Source organism: Neoarius graeffei, chromosome 19 (genome assembly GCF_027579695.1).
Source record: "Neoarius graeffei isolate fNeoGra1 chromosome 19, fNeoGra1.pri, whole genome shotgun sequence".
NCBI classification, from domain to species: domain Eukaryota; kingdom Metazoa; phylum Chordata; class Actinopteri; order Siluriformes; family Ariidae; genus Neoarius; species Neoarius graeffei.
The window spans coordinates 29,599,254-29,624,462 of NC_083587.1; the positions used below are offsets into that span (position 1 = coordinate 29,599,254).

General features: G+C 41.1%; 1 protein-coding gene across 1 annotated transcript; it reads left to right on the plus strand.

Moving 5' to 3' along the window:
* Positions 1 to 241: 241 nt before the first annotated feature.
* Positions 242 to 25,046, plus strand: tram1 (translocation associated membrane protein 1). The gene is made up of 11 exons (XM_060899969.1): positions 242 to 466; positions 5,289 to 5,352; positions 11,845 to 11,966; positions 12,209 to 12,325; positions 12,414 to 12,472; positions 19,721 to 19,805; positions 19,926 to 19,996; positions 20,184 to 20,288; positions 20,679 to 20,822; positions 22,608 to 22,753; positions 23,774 to 25,046. Exons 1-11 carry the CDS (start codon positions 344 to 346, stop codon positions 23,845 to 23,847), a joined length of 1,110 nt encoding a protein of 369 aa, XP_060755952.1. The 5' UTR covers positions 242 to 343; the 3' UTR covers positions 23,848 to 25,046.
* Positions 25,047 to 25,209: the final 163 nt, after the last annotated feature.

Sequence of the window (25,209 nt, forward strand, 5' to 3'; positions counted from 1 at the left end):
GACTTGTCCAGGGTGTACCCCGCCTTTCGCCTGTAATCAGCTGGGATAGGCTCCAGCTTGCCTGCGACCCTGTAGAACAGGATAAAGCGGCTACAGATAATGAGATGAGATAAGAAAAACCCTCCTGTTCTCTCTTCTGGGCTCTGAACCTTCAGCATGACCATTCTGAACGCTTCAGAAACCTTCCTCCCAGACGGCAGGTGGCAGCAGTGAGCTCACTCAGTCTGCAGCAGAAGGGGGGAAAAGAGGAGAAGGAGTGTGAATTGGTGGAAGTGTAGTGCTGTTGGTGCTACTGTGAGGTTTGGCTTCGCTCTGTTTGTCTGCGAAAAGTTTCTCCAGCATCATGGGAATCAGAAAGAAGAACAATAAAACTCCTCCGGTCCTGAGCCACGAGTTTGTGATCCAGAACCATGCAGATATCGTGTCATGTGTGGCCATGCTCTTCCTCCTGGGACTCATGTTCGAGGTGAGGACAAAAAATAATAATAATAAATCATGCTTATGTTATCAGACACTCAGGTTCCGACCCCCACACACACACAGAGGGAGGGTGAGGAGGCTGATGTAGGGGGTGAAAGTGTGGGATTTCTTCAGCACGAGCTCTTTGACATCATTTCAGCACATGAAGAAAAAAAACACTGAAGAATTGTTGCTTCTTCTCTTTATTATGTGTGTGTGAGAGAGAGAGAGAGAGAGAGAGAGGTTTCCCGTACAGTTTGTTACAGTGTGAAGCTGCAGCGTTCTCTCGCACACACACACACGCACACACACACACACACTTCCTCTCGAGCTGTATTGTCGCAGATGCGCGGATGGTTCCTGAGCGCGTGCGGTGGGTTTGACGGGTTACGTGGCATTCTGTGCGCGCGCTGTCACCAAGCCGCTGTGCTTTAGCCACGTTAGCATTCTTCACTCCTCAGAGACGCGGCTTCCAGCGCCGAGCTCCCGCTTTACTGCCCGGGACACTCCCGCTTTACTGCCCGGGACACGCCACTTTCCGCATTTAAGCTCATTTCTGAAAATCAGCGCCAGCAGCAGAAGTTCCGGTGCATCATGGGAGATGGAGTTCTTTCATTATTTCCCCTTTTTTTAATGGACAGACAGTAGTAGTGTCTGACGTCAAAATAATGCAGTAGGTGTTTTGTACAGTATACTAGTGCATCTCAAAACATTAGAATATTGTGAAAAAGTTCAATATTTTCCATCAGTTATTTAAGAAAGTGAAAATGTTATATATTATAGACTCATTACACATAAACTAAAATGTTTCAAGCATTTTTCTATTTTAATTTTAATCAGTATGGCATACTACGGAAGCCGCGAGAGGCCCTTCATATAATCCTTTTTTTTATTCACCTTGTTATCCCGAGATAACGACATAATTAATTCAGGATCTCGAGAAAACAAAACCGCTATTTCGAGATCTCGAGAAAACAAAACCGCTATTTCGAGATCTCGAGAAAACAAAACCGCTATTTCGAGATAACAACATAATTAATTCAGGGTCTCGAGAAAACAACACAACTAATTCGAGATCTCGAGAAAACAAAACCGTTATTTCGAGATCTCGAGAAAACAAAACCGTTATTCCAAGATAACAACATAATTAATTCAGGATCTCGAGAAAACAACACAACTAATTCGAGATCTCGAGAAAACAAAACCGTTATTCCGCGATCTCGAGAAAACAAAACCGTTATTTCGAGATCTCGAAAAAACAAAACCGTTATTCCAAGATAACAACATAATTAATTCAGGGTCTCGAGAAAACAACACAACTAATTCGAGATCTCGAGAAAACAAAACCGTTATTTCGAGATCTCGAGAAAACAAAACCGTTATTTCGAGATCTCGAGAAAACAAAACCGTTATTTCGAGATCTCGAGAAAACAAAACCGTTATTCCGAGATAACAACATAATTAATTCAGGATCTCGAGAAAACAACACAACTAATTCGAGATCTCGAGAAAACAAAACCGTTATTTCGAGATCTCGAGAAAACAAAACCGTTATTCCAAGATAACAACATAATTAATTCAGGATCTCGAGAAAACAAAACCGTTATTCCAAGATAACAACATAATTAATTCAGGATCTCGAGAAAACAACACAACTAATTCGAGATCTCGAGAAAACAAAACCGTTATTCCAAGATAACAACATAATTAATTCAGGATCTCGAGAAAACAACACAACTATTTCGAGATCTCGAGAAAACAAAACCGTTATTCCGCGATCTCGAGAAAACAAAACCGTTATTTCGAGATCTCGAAAAAACAAAACCGTTATTCCAAGATAACAGCATAATTAATTCAGGGTCTCGAGAAAACAACACAACTAATTCAAGATCTCGAGAAAACAAAACCGTTATTTCGAGATCTCGAGAAAACAAAACCGTTATTCCGAGATAACAACATAATTAATTCAGGATCTCGAGAAAACAACACAACTAATTCGAGATCTCGAGAAAACAAAACCGTTATTTCGAGATCTCGAGAAAACAAAACCGTTATTCCAAGATAACATAATTAATTCAGGATCTTGAGAAAACAACAGAACTATTTTGAGATATCGAGAAAACAAAACCATTATTTCGAGATCTCGAGAAAACAAAACCATTATTCCGCGATCTCGAGAAAAAAAAACAATTATTTCATGATCTCGAGTAAACAGCTGAGAAATGGTTCATTCAGGTGCGCCAAGAGACTTGTGATATGCTGACTTTGGGGCTATTTCTCATTCTGTATAGACACAACTTTGGTCATTAGAATGTCTGGAATAATCGATCACCTAATAAGGCAATATTTTGATCAGGGGTTGACACAGGGAGAGATTGCATTAAGTCTTTTAATAAGGGATAATTTCAAAATTAGTCTGCTGCACCTCCGCAGAAGACTGGCCCGGCTTCGTCTCTACCGACGGAGATGCTGAGATTATGAAAAATTTTTTCTCAAGATCACGGAATAATTGTTTTGTTTTCTTGAGATCTCAAATTAGTTGTGTTGTTTTCTCGAGATCCTGAATTAATTATGTCGTTATCTCAGAATAACAAGATGAATAAAAAAAGATTATGTGAAGGGCCTCTCGCGGCTTCCGTAGCATACAGTACGAAAACATTTTTAAAAAATCTCAAAATATTAGAATATTTCATTTCAAGTTTGAGTAAAACAGTATGAACACAGTGTATCTCTCGGTCTAGTTCAGTACACACAACCACAATCATGGGGAAGACTGCTGACTTGACTGTTGTCCAGAAGATGATCACTGATGCCCTCCACAAGGAGGGTAAGCCACAAAAGGTCATTGCTGAAAAGGGTGGCTGGAAAAGGTGCACAAGCAACAGGGATGGCCGCAGTCTTGAGAGGATTGTCAAGAAAAGTTGATTCAAGAACTTGGGAGAGCTTCACAAGGAGTGGACTGAGGCTGGTGTCAGTGTATCAAGACCCATCACGAACAGACGTCTTCAAGAAAGCGGATACAACTTTCGCATTCCTAATATCAAGCTACTCCTGAGCCAGAGACAATGTCAGAAGTGTCTTATCTGGGCTAAGGAGAGAAAGAAATGGACTGTTGCTCAGTGGTCCAAAGTCCTCTTTTCAGATGAAAGTACATTTTGCATTTAATTTGGAAATCACGGTTCTAGAGTCTGGAGGAAGAGTGGAGAGGCACAGAATCCAAGGTGTTTGAAGCCCAGTGTGAAGTTTCCACAGTCTGTGATGATTTGGGGTGCCATGTCATCTGCTGGTGTTGGTCCACTGTATTTTATCAAGTCCAAAGTCAACACAGCCATCTACCAGGAGATTTTAGAGCACTTCATGCTTCCATCTGCTGACAAGCTTTTTGGAGATGCTGATTTCCTTTTCCAGCAGGACTTAGCACCTACCCACGGTGCCAAAACTACTACCAAATGGTTTGCTGACCATGATATTACTGTTTGATTGGCCAGCCAACTCGCCTGACCTGAACCCCAGAGAGAATCTATGGGGTATTGTCAAGAGGAAGATGAGAAACACCCGACCCAAAAATACAGGTATGCTGAAGGCCACTATCAAAGCAACCTGGGCTTCAGTAACACCTCAGCAGTGCCACAGACTGATCACCTCCATGCCACACCGCATTGATACAGTAATTCATGGTAAAGGAGCCCCAACCAAGTATTGAGTGTATAAATGAATATACTTTTCAGAAGTTGGATATTTCTGTATTGTAAATCCTTTTTTTGATCGATCTTAGGTAATAATTTGAGATACTGGATTTCTGATTTTCATGAGCTATAAGCCATAATCATCAAAATTAAAACAGCTTCAGAGGAATTTCGTCCCCCTACCAGGGCTCCGCCTCTGGACCCCGTTGGGGGCCTAGGCGGCCCCCAAACCCCCGCCACCACCTTTTATTTTTGAGAAGTGGAGAACATTGTCAGTGCCTTGTGTACTGTCTGGACAATGAATGTTGTGTCTCAAGACATGGTATTCACTTTAATACAGTCCACAAGCGACTTTATTTTTGTCTTTTAAAAGATTGAGACAAGTCATGCATTTTTCATTGCTTTTTTTTTTGTTTCTTAGTGTTTTGTGGTTTGAAAATTAAAATGTGCCAAAAATGACTGAACTGTGATACATTCATAGTTACAAAGTCAATGGAGTGACCTGGAGTCTGAATAAAGACTACAAAGGCAACACTACATGTTTTTTTCTTTGTTGCTGTACATTTCTAGGCTGACAGTTAACAGAATATTGACAATGATTTGCATCAGTTATAAAATGGAGGACAAAAAATGTGAATTGTGATCCAAATCAAATCGGAAGGCCAAAATCGTGAAAAACTGAATCGTCACACCTCTATTAAGAACATGATTCTGTCTTTGTCTTTCTACACCTTCACAGCTGAGCCATCATTAAGAGGAAATATAATTTTATCATGCAGTGTGCTAGTTAAGATTAGTTATGGGCCGAACACTCGGATGCCTAGTGATGAGCGGTGCTGGTGGTTGATCTCAGCTAAAACACGGATAACATGACTCCAAAAATAAACAGCATCTCACTAAGAACAAGAAACTCGATAGTAAACCTAAAGCATGAGAAACTTTATAGGAGTCAGTAGCCCATTCTCTTCTGACGTTCACTTTGAACTGTGGGTTATTCCTGTGTCTGATAACCAAAACGTCTATGTAAAGAGTATAAGTTTATGGTTAACTTGTCTACGTGTGTGTGTGGGTTTTTTGTTTTTTCCTCCCCACACAATCATGTTGATTGTGGTAAACAAATTTATGTCTTCTGCTATGTTGCAGATCACATCAAAGATTGCAGTTTTGTTCATAACGGTGCAATACAACGTCACACTAACAGCAAACGGTAAGTCCGAGTCGTTGTTTCAGGGTGTTTTAGTGTTTAGTTTAGTGAAGGCTGTCCTCACTGCAGGTTCGTTTTCCTGCAGATGGATTGCACAGTTCTTTATTTCACTTCTGTTCTGTGAGAGCAGTTTTTGCAAAAGAGGAGGCCCCTTCACTGTTCTCCCTAACTTTTTTTTTTTTAAGTTAAAAACACAGTATTTGATTTGTTAGGTGTTTACTTATTTTTGTTTAAAATTGCCCAGTGATTTGAGATTCCCTTGGACTACACCTGCTCCTCAAGAAGTTTCACACTCAACCAATCGTACAAAACTCCTCATGCAAATGTTTTTCGGTTTGGAGTGTGAAAACACTGACACAAATCATGATGGTAATTTGCCTGAATGTATTAGACTGGTACCAAAATTCAAAAAAGTGCTTATTTAAGGAGTTAAAGGCATTTTTGAGACAAAGTCGGCAAACAGTCGAAGGCTACGTTCACACTGCAGGCTGAAGTGACTGAAATCCGATCTTTTCGCCCATATGTGACCTGTATCCGATCTTTTATTGACAATATGAACGACACAGATCCGATTTTTTTCAAGTCCGACCCAGGCCGTTTGGATATGTGGTCCTAATTCCGATTCCTATCCGATCTTTTCATATGCGACTTCAGTCTGAACCGCCAGGTCGCATTCATCCGACTTACACGTCATCAACAAGCCACAAACATCACTATTCTGCGCTGAAGTAGGCGGCGGGTCTCTCAAAAAAAGTTACAACAACATGGCTCATGACCACGGGCGCAGATAGAGGGTGGGACTCGTCCCACCCAGATTTAAATTCACCTCGTTCGGTCCCCCCCACTTATAGGGAGGAAAAAACGTCTATGCTGTCTTTCTTTGCATAAGGCAAACCTCACGGAAAAATCAAAAGACTAATTACCATTCGGTTTATTGAGGTGCACGGCAGTGTATACATAGTTGCAACAACTCACATAAAACAAAACAAAGACTGATATTCGGTTGGTTGAGCTGCGCAGACTGCACAGGTTGCGAGCTCGAGCTTGGTTGCTATGGTTACTAACAACAAGTTTGACAGGCATATCGGGGTTGGGGTTGGTTTGCTGGCAGCTTTGTCCCCCCCAGTTCAAAAAACGTATCTGCGCCCCTGCGCATGACATCAATGCGAGGGACGCTTCAGGCTGTGAAGGTTCTGAATCTTCTCAATGGAAGGACGCAGAGGTTAGGGAGCTGATTTCCATTTGGGGGGATGCAGCTATTCAAGCTAGATTGGTTGGGTCATACCGCAACCGGGCGGTTTTACTTCCGTAAACACTGGCCATGCTCACTGCGTGTGACGTCGTCGTATCCTGCAATGCGCATGCGGAACACTTTTAGGTCGCTTTTCGTTCATACTGAGGATCACATACAAGTCGCATATGTTTGTTAATGTGAACGACCTCACAAAAAAATCGGATTTCACAAAAACATCGGAATTGAGCATTAAGCCTTGCAGTGTGAACGTAGCGTTATTTTGTCAATTTGGGTGTGCCGAATTCAAATCTGCAATATGCCGAGCTCTATCTGACCTCTGTTGACCTCTAGAGGTCATTGAACTTTGGGCCTGTAAACGTCTCAGCTGAACCCGGTTTCTCAGCTTTCTAAGGAATGAAATGTACTAAAATGATTAATGAAGTTAGCAAATGGCCTTGTTTGTTAAATGTTTGGGTGCTGAATTCATTTTTCATTTGTAAAATGACATATGACCTCTGATAACCTCAAGGTCATTAAACTTGGCCTATAGGCCTATGCATTTAACGGCATTTTTAAACTGACTTTACTCCCCCAAAAAGAATATGAACAGACAAAAAACAAATAGAAAGGAACAAATACAACATTAAATGCCAGTCCATGTACATGTGACTTACTTTTCACAATGAGAATGCCGAGGCGATCACCTTACATAACATTGCATTACATTTAGCGGTTATTGTTTATACAAAGCTACTGAAAAAAGGACGGATTCAGCAGCATACAAAATGTGGGGGTATACAGGTTAATCAGGGTTAGTATATGTAGTATATGTTTTTTTTCCAGTTTTTACTGGTTTCACAATTGTGCGATTACTATGCTGTTGTACAAGTAATTTACCAACGACGACTTCAAAGGGCAAGGCGGCTACGGAGGATAGCGCTGATGAGCGCACATCATGTTGTGACAGTTCTGGCTCTTCACGCAAGACGGAGGAGGTATGTGTCGGGATATTCGCCTTATCCATCGTAATAGATGAATTTCTTTTTTGCGTCGCTAGTACCGCCACTTTTTGAAAGAATGTCCCTGATTTTAATGTAGGTCTGACGGAGTTTCTTCACTTTTAGCCGACATTGTTCTGGGGAGCGCGTGAACCCCTTCATTTTCTCACTGAATACAGCAAACACGTCGGCATTTTTGTGTGTTCTCTCCAAAAGCTCAGATATGTGGACATCTGCCCATATATCCACAAGGGTGCGCGTTTCTTCCTCGGCCCACGTTTGCCCCCTACTCATTTTTTGTACTCTGTAGTCTAGCCTACCACTGGTCTGAATGACTGTTGTAAGGTTCCCTTGACAACCGAAACAGTGTTTGCACTTTGCGGTGGAGTGTCAAGACTCTGTTTCCCATAATGCTCGACAAACGACAGAAGCTCCCGAGGTACAAAAAGCAAAACTGTCAGATTAGGTCCAGTCTGCTTTCACACCTCCAAAAGGTCCGCACCAGGGTTCCTTTGGTCCGGACCGAGTCCGACCTTGCAGCTCGGTCTCGGTCCGCTTGTTTGGTCCGGACCAGAGTTCGGTGGTTTGTATTCAGACCAACCCAAAAGGTCCGGACCAAGGGAAATTTGGTTCGTTTGGTCCGGACCAAACAACGTACGTGTGAATACGCCCTTAGTACCATTCTTCAGTTTGAGCATTTGTTCTGTCTGCCATGCTTCAAACTTTCCTGGCAATATAGTTTTTTGGATTGTGTGCTCCAAGAGGTTTTATCTCACTGTGCAAAATTGCTGCTTAGTTAGTGGAATTTTAAGGGGTTCTCCGTGATAATCTTGTGTATGTTGGTTATCAACATATTGTGCAAGTGTGTGTATTGATGTGCCTAATAATCAATAACAAAATAACACACTCCAACACCTGAATTATCTTGAGGCTATTTCATTATTCACAAGCTGCAGGGTTGTTGTTTTTTCTCCCCCCATAGTGGTTTGGTGCTCCTTGTTTAAACGTTTCTGTAGCCATATTGCTCAATCCAAATCAGATAATGTTAGTGGTGGTCAGTGCGATAAGGCCTGGACTGAGCGGAGTTTCTAACAGCACTTCAAGGTCAGTAAACTGTCGGGATTAACGTGTGAGCTAACATGACCTCTCGTAGTTCTGTGTTACATTTTCATACCTTGCTACTTGATTACAGTTTGAGATTTTCGTGGTGTAATTTTTAGCAGATATCTACTTGTATTTTATCCAGACTTCAGATGAGGCCAAAATAAAGAAACTGCAAATATGGTGCTCTCTGAATGTCAGATTTTATCTCGAAGTGCTGCTTATTCAGTGGAACACAAGGAACTGATATTCTGAAGTGTCAGTGATACAGTGCAGATATTTCCTTGAATGCAAAATGCCACAGCGAAAAGGAATTCGCTTAGATTAGCAACCTTGTGAAGTCAAACGTTTTACCTGAGTGTTTTCTGAATGACCCTTGTGCAAAAAAAATTAAAACAAGTTCACTGTTTAACATAAACACTAGGCTCATAATCCCTACTGCTTCTGCTTTCCTCCAAAATGTACAGTGAGACCACTGCTTAAAGTGCCATTCCACCATTGGATGTATTTTTTTGGCATAAAATACAATATATTTTATGACAACATGACTAGACAGAGAAATCTTTTAGCTTCAAAATGATATATCAAACATAATTTTTTGATAACGACAAGTATATTAATTTTGCGACCAAAGTCACCTACCCTTTTAATTTCCGCGCGGTAGTGAAACGTGATGTCATCGGCAGGTTCCCCTTCTTGTGTACCACGTCACGTGTGACGTGGCACAGATTATCAGCAATGGCGGATAGAACGCGATTTCCACTTGTCGATTGCTGTGCCGATATTCACCATCGACCGTCTCCTTTGGGCATCACTTGCTATTTTCGTTCGCTTCTTTTCCGAAGCTGACAATCGCGTTCTATCCGCCATTGCTGATAATCTGTGCCACGTCACACGTGACGTGGTACACAAGAAGGGGAACCTGCCGATGACATCACGTTTCACTACCGCACGGAAATTAAAAGGGTAGGTGACTTTGGTCGCAAAATTAATATACTTGTCGTTGTCAAAAAATTATGTTTGATATATCATTTTGAAGCTAAAAGATTTCTCTGTCTAGTCATGTCATAAAATATATTGTATTTTATGCCAAAGAATACATCCAATGGTGGAATGGCACTTTAAAGGAACAGTCCACCGTACTTCCATAATGAAATATGCTCTTATCTGAATTGAGATGAGCTGCTCCGTACCTCTCCGAGCTTTGCGCGACCTCCCAGTCAGTCAGACGCGCTGTCACTCCTGTTAGCAATGTAGCTAGGCTCAGTATGGCCAATGGTATTTTTTGGGGCTGTAGTTAGATGCGACCAAACTCTTCCGCGTTTTTCCTGTTTACATAGGTTTATATGACCAGTGACATGAAACAAGTTCAGTTACACAAATTGAAACGTAGCGATTTTCTATGCTATGGAAAGTCCGCACTATAATGACAGGCGTACTAACACCTTCTGCGCGCTTCGGCAGCGCGTTGATATCTGAGCTCCGTATCAATGCGCTGCTGAAGCACGCAGAAGGTGTTAGTACGCCTGTCATTATAGTGTGGACTTTCCATAGCATAGAAAATCGCTACGTTTCAATTTGTGTAACTGAACTTGTTTCATGTCACTGGTCATATAAACCTATGTAAACAGGAAAAACATGGAAGAGTTTGGTCGCATCTAACTACAGCCCCAAAAAATACCATTGGCCATGCTGAGCCTAGCTACATTGCTAACAGGAGTGACAGTGCGTCTGACTGACTGGGAGGTCGCGCAAAGCTCGGAGAGGTACGGAGCAGCTCGTCTCAATTCAGAGAAGAGCATATTTCATTATGGAAGTACGGTGGACTGTTCCTTTAAGTCAATTGTGCATGTTATATTATATTACCAGGTATTAGGGTGCATCAGTTGCCCTCACTTTCATAAAATCTGATGCATTTTTGTTTGGGTGTTCCTTTTCACCAGTAAAGACATCCTGTAAAATCTTTTGACCATATTCAAAAGTCTAATGGTGGCACCATGAGGTTCATTTTTTGCCAAAAAACGCTTATTTTATGTTTTCGTGTAAGGTTTGAATCACAATGTTGGACTCCATTTACTGATTTCTTGTGAGCCAGAGATCATGTTAAGAACCTTTGCAAGGGATTGAGAAGCATTAATGTGATTCATAATACATTTGTATTGTTTAGTTGAACAATGATTCAGTGAACAGCTAAAACTCAAACTGTGCTTGATAATATATTTAGAATATGTACTAAAACTGTGTAAGATATTTGGTATACTCTATAAGGTGCCATAATGTTTCATGAAAAGTGATCGAAATTTTGTCAAAGTCATAAAATAGCAGCTTTTTCCATAACTTTGAGCTCCTGGTGCCACCATTAAACTTTTGAATTTTGTCAAAATATTTCCCCCAGTGTGTTTTCTTACCAAAAGGAACATAAAAACAAAAATGCATCATGTGCCCCTTTTCCACCAAAGCAGTTCCAGGGCTGGTTCGGGGCCAGTGCTTAGTTTGGAACTGGGTTTTCTGTTTCCACTGACAAAGAACTGGCTCTAGGGCCAGAAAAACCGGTTCCAGGCTAGCACCAACTCTCTGCTGGGCCAGAGGAAAGAACCGCTTATGTCAGCAGGGGGGCGGAGTTGTTAAGACCAACAACAATAACAAGATCGCCATTTTTAAGCGGCGAGAAGCAGTAGCTGTACAAACGCGAAGTCATTTATTATTATTGTTGTTGCTGCTGCTGCTGCTGCTTCTTCCGCGTTGTTTTTGCTTCGATGTTCACGCCAAGGTTTAAGCAAACGTAGCAACGTAACTGACGTATACAGCGACGTAATGACGTGGCTCCGCTTAGCACCACGAGCTATGGAAAAGCAAACTGGTTCTCAGCTGGCTCGCAAGTTAAACGAGTTGTGAACCAGCACCAGCACTGGCCCTGGAACTGATTTGGTGGAAAAGGGGTAATGATCAGAGGAACTTTTCATTTTTAGGGGGCAACTGATGCACCCTACCAGGTATATTACTATGCTATATTACAATCAGTTATATTCGCAGATGTGCACTGAAGTCTGTTCTCTTGGCTCATGTCCCAGCTGTTACCTGATCCGCGATTACCTTGTTGTTGTACTCTAGTTAATTTAATGGGCTTTGAGCTTCACCACTATTGTCATGTCTGGTTGTCAGAAGGTACCGAGGAGACGCCGGTGAACTATTTCCACCATGGCCTGAAGGATGTGGCCACCGTCTTCTTCTACATGCTGGTGGCCATCATCATGCACGCCATCATCCAGGAGTACATCCTCGACGTAAGAATCTTTTTATGATGGAGAGTTTTTGCTTTTGTTTTGTTTCTTTTAATAATTGCACATTAGCTTTGCATGTCAGAACCCTCTACTGTAGTTTTCAATCCAAACCTTGGGTGTTTAATATAACACTCAGCTTTGGTCTCATGCAATTATTAATCTTCACCTGCATGACAGTACATCTGATCTCAGTAAAAATGTTCATTTTGTTTCCTTACTGCATCTCTTGTTTCCTCTCCACGCAGAAAATCAACAGGAAGATGCACTTCTCCAAAACCAAACACAGCAAGTTCAACGAGTCAGGCCAGCTCAGCACTTTCTATCTGTTCTCATGCTTGTGGGGAACCAGCATTCTGATTTCTGTATGACTACAATACAGCTGTACAGTTGTTAATATTGTAGTAGTTTGAGTTGTGAATTTAATTGTTTGCTCTGTGTGTGTGTGTGAAGGAGAACATCCTGTCGAACCCTGTCAGTCTGTGGGAAGGCTACCCACACACGCTGATGCCGTAAGTCACGTTCTGTATCTGATAACGGATAGCGTCGAAGCCCGGACGTGTACAATCAAGGCGTTTTACTCTGACTGCTTTCACCACACCTAGGTTAACCCAGGGATGAGAATTTTCCGCCAATCGGTGGATTTTCAACTTTTTCAGACCAAAATGATCGACGTAAATCCATTGAGAATTTTTTTTTTTTTGGGGGGGGGGGGTGTATGGTTAACGATCTGTGGTCACCTTAAAATGTCTTGATTCTTGGTGGGCTCCGGGTTAACACACTCGAGTCTTTCAACATGTCGTCATTAACGTTCACTTTTGCAACAATGTTCAACTTATTTGCGGTAGAATTTTCAGGAAATCCCATCGCATGCAGTGTATAAACAAGTGCGCATGCTGTCCACGCTTGGCTTAAAATCACCATTCACCAACCAATACGCATTTGTAACATCGGAAAGGCATGTATTCAGCAGGGATATTAGCATATCGACAATGGCAAAAGTTCGAGGTGAGAAAGAAGAGGATCGAGCGAGGGAGATTGATAAAGGTGCAGGAATAAAGCGCTGTTTTCAATGGGCTCGGTTAGAAAGAGCACTAAATGTCGAGATCAACAAGCAGACTGTCACAACGAAGCTCGGCGATCACATCCGGAAAATAGACGTCCCAGGAAAAGTACTTTGCTCGTTGTGTTCAGACATGATTAACTACGCTAGTAGAGGGACAAGGACTATCGAACTTCACATACACACCAAAAAACACAAAGGTAGGTCGAAAATTATTTTGCCTGTGTGTGTATATGTGACATACATACATACATACATACATGCATGTCATATATAAGTGTGTATCTTTTATAAATGGGGTTAGCTTATCTAATGTAGCATGTTGGGGAGAATCATAGTATCATATCTATATTTCTGATAAAATTTTAGGTATGATACCGTGTATAACTCTCCTACTTATTGCTCATTTCATAGGGGGACGGGGGGGCGGAATTGCTGGCGTGTGCTGCGCGGGAGCGTCTGCCCAAACTTTTTAGGCCGAGATGAACTTATAGTTTTTGATTTTAAAAAAAATGTCCAATATGTAATGCCCATTGTGCATGCTTGTTCTTTAATTCAAAATCACCATCTCGATCTTCAAATTGACCGTATGGTATCTGTATTACATTCCACAACATCCTGTCCAGATAAAACCTCGTTAGTACACACGACAGTTGAAAGGGAAGTGATGAGTGATGTTGAATGTTTCCTGCTTGATATGCAAGAGCTCCTGCTACCATGATAACATCAGAAGAAAGCTTAAGAGAATTATATGATAGAACTTTTTTCTGGTTTGCACTTCATTTTAAAGGATTAGAGTATTCAAAGACATGAATAGCTAAAATGCAGAAATATAATACTGTAGAGCTCGTTTATATTAAAAGGTGCATTGATTTTTTTTTTTTTTTTTTGAAATCATCAAATGTGAATTGATTAAAAACAAGTCTCTTGTACCATATTAATCATTTTCACCTGGGAGTCCACCAAGAAGGGGAATTTATTTCCAAATAAATTGCAACTTTTGCTGATTAAAATTAATGGTTTTGGGGTAAAAAAAAAAAAAAATAGCCAAAAATCATTAGCTCCCACTTGCGGCCCCAAACCCCCGGCTTTTTTCAGACTTTAATATTTTTCATTCTCATCCCTGTTAACCAGACCACATTTAAATTCATAATATATAGATCGAGGCACTGCCTAAAAGCAGAGCTCCCATCTGTTTCTGGGTTGTAGAATTTTCTTATATCATAGCCAGCCTCTTTTGTTTTATTTCTTTACCATTATAGTTACTATACTGTTTCCTTGCGTTGTACAAAACATACACAGAAAGAGAATAGCTCTGGCCTGATGAGTAGAGTCAGGGCAGTGATTTTATTTACAAATTCGCTTTCACCATTGCTGAGACAAGAATACAAAAAAAACATATATTGGAAAAATATCATATTGAAAGCAAAATATAATACAATGAATACGCTGCCCGGGATAAAAACCCAGTAGGATTAAAAACTCCTGGGAACGTACTCCTCGTTCGAATGCAGCGCGTGTAGCTCCGAGGATTAGAGGTTTGCCTTTGAAAAGACGATAGAGGTTTTTTTTTTTTTTTTAAAAAGTGCACTTGAGGAAATATTTAAAACACTCAGCATCGGCATTATCAACATACTAATATTAAGAAATTGTGTTCTGAAACTAGAAAGACCATTAGAGTTTTCTAGAGTTATAGTTTGTTCGTAAAAGATCAACATATATTCTTGTCGGGGGCGTCGTGGATCAGGTGGATAAGGCGCCATACCATAAATCCGGGGACCCGGGTTCGATCCCTCCCCGTCTCTCTCTCCCACTCATTTCCTGTCTCTACACTGTCCTGTCCAATAATAAAGGTGAAAAAAAGCCCAAAAAAATCTTTAAAAAAAATATATGTATATATTCTTGTTTTGTTTTAGAAGTGTGCACGTTTTGCACGAAGGTCTCAGGTCCTTATTGCAGTTATCAAAATGAATAACGCACATAATACAGTATGTTGAGACAGAATTAACTCCTCAGAAAACGACTCGATGAGGTTACTCACTACTCAGCTGTTGGGTTTCCTGTGGCGGCAGGCAGGCACAGGACCGAAACCATCAGAAAACGACTCGATGGATTTCTTTATGTATCCACACACTATGCATACATGAAAATCCCTCACCTTTCAGCGAAATTCGCCGTTTTGAAACCAAAATGGGTGACCTACATGAATCGTGTAGATCCGATGAGAAAAAAATTGGGGGGGTTTGATATTGACCCAAAGGGCAAGGAGGTCGCTTCGCACCCATAGACAGTTCGTGCCGGTTTGCGCCTCCTCCTCCTGCTTTGATATTGACGCCATAGCGATGAGTACATCTCGCTGCGAAGGGCAAGCAGCATCATTTCGCGCCTCTTCTCCTGCTGGCCAGAGCGTGCACACATCAGTCAGAGTGCAGACCAGACCGCTGGAAGCTGGATTGAGTCCTCGGACTGAATTTCCTACTTTTTTCAAACTTTCCTGATTTGCCATCAAAACAAACAAAACTTCCAGCTTGATTACGTCAGCATTCGAAAGAGGGCGCGTGCGTCTTTTGACAATCCCTGTGTCTGAAATTGCTCACTATGGAGCACTTGCATGTGACGTCACAGCCGATCCAGATTGTGACGGACGCCATCGTGTCGGTCAAACGCCATATTCCGCCTTCTACTTCTGGTTCTGCTTCTGCTTTTACTTCTACCTTTTCTTCTGGAAAACCCTACTATATACAATTCTACTACAACGGCTGCGGCTACAAGCTCTCCCTACCTGTGCGCGTTTTTTATGTTTTTTGTGTGTATTTTTGCGTGTTGTTCGTCTGTACCGGACTTCAATATCCACTACAACCGTATGGACTTACTGGACATTGGTTTCCAGCAGAAAATGACGGTTTGTAGCGATTTCCATCGCATGCACAACATTCCGGACGAGAAAAAAAAAAAACATTCCGGACGAGATAGCGAGACCAGCGGGGTCTCCGTGGATTGTTATTGGAAGCAAAGCGAAGGAGGCGGCGCCGGGAGCAGAAGCAAAAGCGAGGCTGCAGAGCCGGCCTGTTGACTAAGCTCAGAAAACAGCCACTCAAACCTCCACTGCCAAGCCTCTACCTCTCCAACGCCAGATCCATGTAAACAACACGGATGATTTGGAATTACAGCTGGAATTACCTTATTCTATTCTATAATCGGCTGGTCAGTGCTATACTCAATACTTAAGTGACTTACCCATCCAATGAGAATTATTTTCTTGTTTACAAGATGCCACATCTGAGTCGCTGACAAATCCTGAATTTCTGTAAAGATAACTGTACAGAGATTTATAAGCACGCAGTGCTTCACCACTGAACAGCGAGGGAAAGTTAATGAGGTAATCATACACGTCCGGGTATTCCGCTGGCAGTTCAAAATCCGGTCGTGAAAACTCCGTCCGGTAAGCCATAAGGGTCACAAATCTGTAGATCGTTTATTTTAGACATATATCTAGTTATCTGTTCATTAGAAAAAGGAGCCGTGTAGTCCGTCGGTTGAAATTGATCCATTCTGTACACGAGTGCAGCAGTATTCAGTGGTGTTTTTGACCGACAAGATGGGGGTTGTGTACCTTCCAGTCACGTGACTGCAAGATCTCTATAGAGCAGGGGTGCCCAAATTGATCCATAAAGGGCCATGTGGCTGCAGGTTTTCATTCCAGCCATGCAGCAGCACACCTGATTTGGCTCATTCAATCAACTGAACTGTCTTCACACAGTCAAATACTTGCAGCCACACCCACCCTTGATTAAAGGGTGGGTGTGTCAGTTGATTGAATAAGCCAAATCAGGTGTGCTGCTGCATGGCTGGAATGAAAACCTGCAGCCACATGGCCCTTTATGGATCAATTTGGGCACCCCTGCTATAGAGGGCACTGTATAGTGGAGACGCCATTTTGTAGTGCTGTCCGTGCTGAAAGAAATCAAATTAAAAGTCTCAAATTTGATTTAATAAAAGACAGCAGCAAAGAAGAAAGTATTCAGCCTTGATTTAAAAAGAATTGAAAGCTGCAGGTACTTCCATATCTTGGCAGGCTGAGTGGTATGCTGGGGCACCTCTTGCCAGCAGACCAGGATATCCAGAGAGAACTTGTGCGGTTCAGTGTTGACCTGACCATCCCCAGCTTCAAGGAGGGAGAGAGCATCGTGGAGTGGTGGGGTCATGTCTTCGACAAACCAGACAAGTGCCTGTCCCTGGGTGCACTGGTTAAGTGTTGCCTCTCCATCTTTCATGGACCTAGAGTCGAGTCCTCATTTAGTCTGATGAACGATGTAATTGATCAAAGGAGTGTAATTGATCAAAACATTTAATGCAATACAGACGGTCAAGTGCATGCTGATGTCCAGGGGGAAGACAGCTATGCAGCTCTTTAGAAGGGAGGACGTGAAGTTTGGGGAAGTGGACAGAACATTGTGCAAGAACATTAACTCTGCAGCAGCCACATACAAACACCAGCAGAGGGTGAACAAGGAGGAAAAGCAGCAGCAGCAGAGCAAGTATGGCTCTCAAGCAACTTGCAGTGCTCAGCAGGCCAAGAAACAGACTGCTGAAGGAGAGAAGCGGGCAAGGCTGAAACATGTGGCAACTCGGCGAAAGCGGGCCATGGAGACGCTGGTGGTCCAGGCAAATAAAAGGAAAAATGATCACTATTCCTTGTGTGTTCTCCACTTTCTTCGTTCTATTATTCGCATTTTTTTCCAGGGCATAATTTCACTATAACTACATATATTTGTATTTGTACTGTATGTCCTTGTGCAAATGTCAATACAGTATACTTAGTAAGGAGGCTATAATAATTATTCTGGGGGAGGACCCCCCCCCAAACAAAATAAACCAACACCAGAGGCCACGTCACCACTCACACATCCTTCTCACCTTTTTCACCCCTGACCAGTTTTCATGCCTGACTATGGGGCTCCGTTTGCGTAGCAAATCAAGCGTTTGCTTCTTCTCCACAAAGACAAACGTACACATACAGACGGGTGACGAATGAAAGGGAAAAACCAGCAAAAAGTGATTTTATTTAGTAACGTGTTGAGCCACCACAACCACTTCAGAGCACTTTAGCACTGATTCTGCATGTGTCTGGAACCATATTGGTGCACTGAACACCATTGTTCTAAAGCAGGGGTCTTCAAAGTGTGGGAGAGTCAGCCCCCCCTCAGAGAGCAAATAAACAACAGCGCCCCCCCTTGCAATTTTTGTTGTTGCTATACTTAATGTTCCATTCGTATTTAAAAAAAAAAAATTGTTGTACACTTTTTTTTTTTCTTTTACACATTTTAAACATCTGTGCTTTTTGAAAACATTTTTTTACACATTTTAAACATCTGTGCTTTTTTAAAACCTCTTTTTTTACACATTTTAAACATCTGTGCTTTTTTAAAACCTTTTTTTACACATTTTAAACATCTGTGCTTTTTAAAACCTTTTTTTACACATTTTAAACATCTGCTTTTTTAAAAACATCTTGTTTTACACATTTTAAACATCTGTGCTTTTTTAAAACCTCTTTTTTTACACATTTTAAACATCTGTGCTTTTTTAAAACCTCTTTTTTTACACATTTTAAACATCTGTGCTTTTTTAAAACCTCTTTTTTTACACATTTTAAACATCTGTGCTTTTTTAAAACCTTTTTTTACACATTTTGAACATCTGTGCTTTTTGAAAACATTTTTTTACACATTTTAAACATCTGCTTTTTTAAAAACATCTTGTTTTACACATTTTAAACATCTGTGCTTTTTTAAAACCTCTTTTTTTTACACATTTTAAACATCTGTGCTTTTTTTAAAACCTTTTTTTTTTTTTACACATTTTAAACATCTGTGCTTTTTTTTTTTTTTAAACATCTTGTTTTACACATTTTAAACATCTCATAGCATCGTTAGCTAGCACCTCTTGGCAGACAGCACACTGCGGCAGTGGAGCATCTTCAGATCCAGTCCATGAAAATCCAAACTTTAAATAATCGTGGTCATACTTCCTTCTTTTTTTGCTTGGCCCAGACTCTGTCTCCTCACTCACTGGAGCTTTAGGTACTAAAAATCGATCCATTTTGTCTCTGGCAAAGGCTAGCTGAAGTTCACTAAATGTCCACAATAGTAACTTATTCTGGTTTATTTTTCCTCATGTTGCGCCCCCCCGAAGAACTCTGGCGCCCCCTATGGGAGGCGCGCCCCACACTTTGAAAAGCCCTGTTCTAAAAGAGATCTGCTCAGTGTATGCTTTGACAATTGTAAACTCCAATATCTTTTCAACTGGGTTGTGATCTGGTAACCGTAAAGACTATAGCATTTGACTTGCTTTATGTTCATCATCCATTCCGTGAACCCTCATGCCCTGTGGATGGGGTGGGGTCATCCTGGAAGAGGCCACTCCCATCATAGTAGAAATGTTTCATCATAGGATAAAGGTGATCAGATAGAGGAACTTTTGTACTGAGAGCTGACTTTTCTTCAAAAAATTTCAGTAATGCATCCTTCAGATCGTAAAGGACACATGCCTTGCTGCTTTTTAAACTTGTCCAGAAAATTGTGATATTAGAATACCTTTTAGTGTAATTCAGGATTTATTTGGGGAAAACAAGTACTCTCTTGGTAGCATCATCCTGAACAAAATGTCTTTGCGTGTCCATGGATCATGTTTTCAGGTTCCAGATGAAGTTTTACTACATCTGTCAGCTGGGTTACTGGTTCCATGCTCTTCCTGAACTCTACTTCCAGAAGATCAAGAAAGTGAGTATCGAATGATTGGCATTGTTTCTGGTCATTTCCTGTCATTGTGAGGGGACAAAAGGCCGTCGCCAGGGTGTGTCTGTGTATGTGTAAAATCTGTTTTCGTCATTTGCTTTTCAGGAGGACATTCCCCGTCAGCTGGTTTACATCAGCCTGTATTTGGTCCACATCGCAGGCGCTTACATCCTCAAGTATGAGCAAAAATATTCTTCAGAAAAAGAAATGTACTCCTTGTGTACCTTGTAATTTGTGTAAATGTAAATTTTTGCTTCAGCTGCCTACTCGGTGAAAGCTGCATGTCATTTAACATCATGCATCATATTAGATTAAAAACTAGTAGTGCAAAACGTTTCAGTATTTTTATTTGTGTGTTTACAGTCTGAACCGTCTGGGTGTGGTGCTGCTCGTGCTACATTATTTTGTCGAGTTGCTCTTCCACGTGTCTCGTATCATTTACTTCAGTAATGAAGAGAGACAAGCAGGGTGAGTGCTCATAAACCAGAGTTATTTATCCATAATTAAATCACTAAGGTCCTTCTGAACCCAGGATTTCATATTTCCCCTCTGAATTTGTATCCAAATTAAAAGGCTTATTCTTCAGTAATTTCATTGTATGATAACGGCATTGCAAAAACAATAAATGCAGAATAAGAGAGACGGACGCCATCGCTGTTCTCCTTCTCATTTACAATCCTGTCTTTTTTTTTTTTTAATCATTACTTTCAGCTTAACATGATAAACATCTTCTAATAGATTATTTTTAGAAATGATTGATTCTTTCTTAGTGATTTTGAGATGGTAATGTAAAGGTTTCTGAACATTGCTCCAAACAGAATGTCAGATTTTTAATTGTGCGGGTGTGTTTGCGTACAGGTTCTCAGTGTGGACTGTCCTGTTCGTCCTGGCCCGCTTATTGACTCTGTCTCTCTCTGTCCTCACTGTGGGGTTCGGTTTGGCCGGATCTGAACGCCAGGGTCTCGACCTGGCCGAGGGAAACTACAACGTGCTGTTCGTCAGGTGAAACAGGAAATATTTGCTAAAGTAACACATTCGCACAGTAAAGAGATAGCATCACCGTCTTGTTAGCTGTAGAAACGCCCTTGTAGTATGTCCCTGAGGTGGGTAAAATACTGAAGCGGGGAGTGATGTTCCAACAACGCCGTTTTTATTTTGGACCTTGCTCTACACACACACACACACACACACACACTCTGGTTGGGAGAGACAGTGCCTCTTTGCGCTCTCTCTCTCCTTTCAGGGATGAAAGTCTTCCGGATTTACCCGGAAATCCAGATATTTGACAAAACTCTTGAAAATCTCCAGTTTTCTGAATGGAGAAATTTATTTTTTGGATTTTTCGTGTTCCTAGACGCGGCGTAATACTTCACATCGTCCTTGCATGGGCGCAGTCCTTAAATAGCCCAAACACAGTTCATTGATTAAAGACAGGTGTTCTTTGTTAACAGCGCACGTGCCGGAGCTCGTTAGGCGCGCCTTCAGGAGCACGAGCTAAGACGTGCAGGACTGACACCGTTCTGCGCAAGCGCAACACAATCGCACTAGAAAGCATGTTGTAGCTGCCAGTGTAGCTGCAGTCTTTTTAATTGCAAATTACAAGTATTTCCTCTTGTGTTAATAATTCGCCATGTCAAAACAAGCGAAACTTTCCTCCTCCTTTCGACGTGAAGAGAGGTCAGCAATTTATTATATATTTTTCCATCAAAGTTTCATTTTGTGGCTTCGAAGCTAAGTTTTAGTGCCGTTTCTAGAATACAACATCAAGAAAACGTGGAAGAAACAGCAATAATGGAAGAGCCGGTTTCTAAGCTGCCTAAAACTAGCAATGGGAATTATTTTTTGTTACATAATGCACTCAGGCTGCCAGTCAGTGTGTGACACCCCCCCCCCCCCCCCCCCCCCGAAAAATCCTAGCTACGCCCCTGATTTACATGAGAAATTTGGTATTCATTGGTGTGTTTAAATTTACAGACAATACGAACTAATGTAAACAATTGGCTTCAACTCGCATAAATATGAATTGGAACTTTTTAGTTCACTTTAGCTTATTCAAACACACAACTCTACTAAAAGATTGATAAACGAGGCTCAATGTCCCCAACATGGAAACCTGAAAGCTTTAGAAACTCTAACAGACCTTTACTTTTTAACAGGACTGTTTTGGGATTTTGCTGAGTTTACCTTCAACTCTCTGATATTTTTTTTTTTTTTCAAAGTAATGAACTGTGTAGCAGGAAAATCACTGCATTTTCTAAATGCACTCCTGAAAATTACTCATTAACTCGGGGAATTAAATTTGATATTTTTGACATGTTAATCATTAATGTACGTGAAAGAAAAAGGCTTAAAAGTTATAACTTGTTTTAGTGAAAATAAGTACTAAAATGCACGGTTTTGCGTGTTATGTTATAAAAAAATTTTCGGGTGGCATTGCCCCCCATCTTAGTTTGACTTTCAAAAGTTACAGGGTTTTTTTTTTTTTCTTTGCTCCACTTTCGTCTCTACTCTCCTTTTCTCTGCTCGGTCATCGGTGCAAGACTGCAACGTTAACTGACAACAGGTGTGATCATTTGGCCACTCCCCTTCCCTGGCCCTGCCCTCGATTCACAAACCGATGTTTGACCACGGCCCCGCTGCCACAGTCATGTTCTATCGCACCGTTTCTCAGTTTAGCAGTAGTTGTAAAAGAATAGGCTGATAAGTATTTGCAGCAGTTTTCAGTACCGCTTGCATAATGTGCTTTTCTTCTTTGTAATTTGTGAATGGGGCTGCTTGGTGAACCAGAGTGACTGTCCTGGCTGCAATCTGCATCACTCAGGCATTCATGATGTGGAAATTCATCAACTTCCAGCTGCGGCGGTGGAGAGAACACGCTCAGACTCTATCCTTAAAGAAGAAATCTTCCTCCTCAAAGGGCAAGTCCAGGAAAGGTTAGTGCTGCACTTCCAACTTTTTTTTTTCATTGAATAGATACACTGACAGTCAATGAAAATGTCCAGGTGACATTTATGAAAATAATTTTATTCATAAGCTATGAAATCATGTACTAGAAGCTTACAGATCAATATACTGACATTTAACTCGAGATGAATAAACAAAAAATCACAATTGTTGTGAGCTTTGATAATGTACAGTCCGAACAAAATGGATACCCTGTAATTGGAAAGTTGCAGCTTCAGTACCGAGTATTGTCCCCACCAACAGCAATACAAGCCGTCAGTCTGCGACGCATACTGCGTATCAAACAGCGAATCCTGTCTTGTGGAATGGCCTGCCACTCCTCTTGAAGAGCCTGGATCAGTTGACCTCTGTTCATGGGACGAGGAACACGGTTCTGGATCTGAACACCAAGGTGATCCCATAAATGCTCAATGGGATTGAGATCAGGTGAATACGCAGGCCATGGCAGGGTTTGGACATTCAATCGACGCCCAACTTCTGAAAAACTTAGGCCGGCTTGCACCATGCCGAGGGCCCATCATCTGGATTTAACCGTGGCATCTTGGACATAAGGAATACAAAAGTCGGCTTTTTCATGGCCTTAATAAAGGCTATCCAACCCATCCTTTCAACCGTGTACAAATTTTTGTTTTTCTCTAGAACAGCACTTTGAGCTGATTCCTAAAGACCACTCCCTGAAGACTATTGAAAAATGTTTGGATTGAGGAGAACTCATTAATGACTTCTGTGCACACTATTCAATAGAAACATCTCAAAACAAACATTTCCCCAACTCCGTATTGCATAATATGTTGAATTATTGACCTGGACTTTTTCATTGACTGCCAGTGTATTTATTCTTTTTTTTTTTTTGTCATTTCATGTTTAAGCCCTGTGTTTGTCTACAGCTCTAATCTCAAATTAACATAAATATCAAGCATTGAAGCAGATTTGTGAGACTTCTGTCACTCAGTATACACATTATTCACTTGCATGCTGATGTCTTGTAGCCAACGGTGTGAACGGATCACTGAGTGCCAACGGAGCCGATTCTCCCAGAGCCAGGAAGGACAAATCATCTTAAATAGACCCCGCTGTTCATTTCATTCCTCCTCCTTCTCTCTCTCTCTCTCTCTCTCTCTCGCTATCATTCCCAGCTCTGTGCTTCAGTCCTGCCTTTTTTGTGTTGGTGGTGTGTGTGGTTTCTTTGTTTTGTTTGTTTTAAATAAATAATTGCATTGTACTGCACGATTAGCATTTCCCAGCTCTCATACACCTGATTACACTCACCAGTAAGCATGTGCCAATATTTTCATATGATACATTGCTGGAACGTTTCCTCAGTGACGGGGCTTGCCTTCTCTGTAACGGAGCTGCAAAATAAAAGACCTTGGAAGATTTTTTTTTTTTTGCTGTTTTTACGAATAATGGATCTGTATATCTTCTCAGAAATGCTGCCTATTTTTCACAATTGTAATATATATTTTTGTATTACACTGTATAAGCCATTAATGGCACATGTCTGCTTGTCAGGAAATCAGTGAGCTAAATGTGCATAGGAATAGCTGGGAAATGTGCTGTGCACAGACTCGGGAACTGCCCTATAAGCTTTTGTACACAGTAGGGAGGCTACTTCATAACAAAGTGCCCTTTTTAAAGCCGGGTGCTGAATACTGTATTGCACAGAGCTGTCTGTTCATCACAGGGCGTGGGCTTATTTGTTTGTTTCTGGCTTTTTTTTTTCTTCTCTTTTTAATAATTACTTTAACCTCCCTGATTAAAAGGGTCCAAATGCTACACGCTTTAAGCTGCATTCTGCATTTCCCAGGATTCATCAGTGCCAGTGCGAAAGGCCAACAAACACTTCAAGTGCCTGATTATACCAAAATTGTATGGACATTTAAACAGGTTTAAAAAAAAAAAATCAGTACATACTGTGTTAAAAGGTGCAAGTGGTCTGTCAAGATTGTGTGTGTGTGTATGTGTAATTCCTTGTTTGCATTTGCTTAATTTGTCATTATTATAATAATAATTTGCCCTGATCACGTGTAACCTTTTAGAAAGTGCATTTAATTTGACACCCTGAGTCCTTATTTGCACTGCAGTGCAAACACGGACAAACGGGGGAATATGTTATGGATTTAGGAAAAAATAATTAGCCTTTTTTTGTTCCGTCCATGCAATAATACTTTGATAGTTTGCATTTCCACCATCATATTCTTAAGAATTAATTTTGTTCTACGAAAAGCCAAACGCATTCAATAAAATACAAATTGAAACTGGTACCATTTTCTTGTATTAATTGAAATTACTGTTCACTTTTTATATTTACTATATTAGATGTGAGTGAACCGGAGGGAAAATGATATCTCATTGACTGACTGGTATTTCAGAAACTGCTGATCATCTGCGATTTTCATGCACGACAGTCTCTAAAGTTTATCAA

Bases quoted from the DNA above. Each gene is read 5' to 3' on its own strand.
- tram1 (XM_060899969.1), top strand. From the start codon at position 344: ATGGGAATCAGAAAGAAGAACAATAAAACTCCTCCGGTCCTGAGCCAC. The intron at 12,326-12,413 runs GTATGACTACAA...GTGTGTGTGAAG, and splicing joins GAACCAGCATTCTGATTTCT to GAGAACATCCTGTCGAACCC. The intron at 19,997-20,183 runs GTATGAGCAAAA...GTGTGTTTACAG, and splicing joins GCAGGCGCTTACATCCTCAA to TCTGAACCGTCTGGGTGTGG.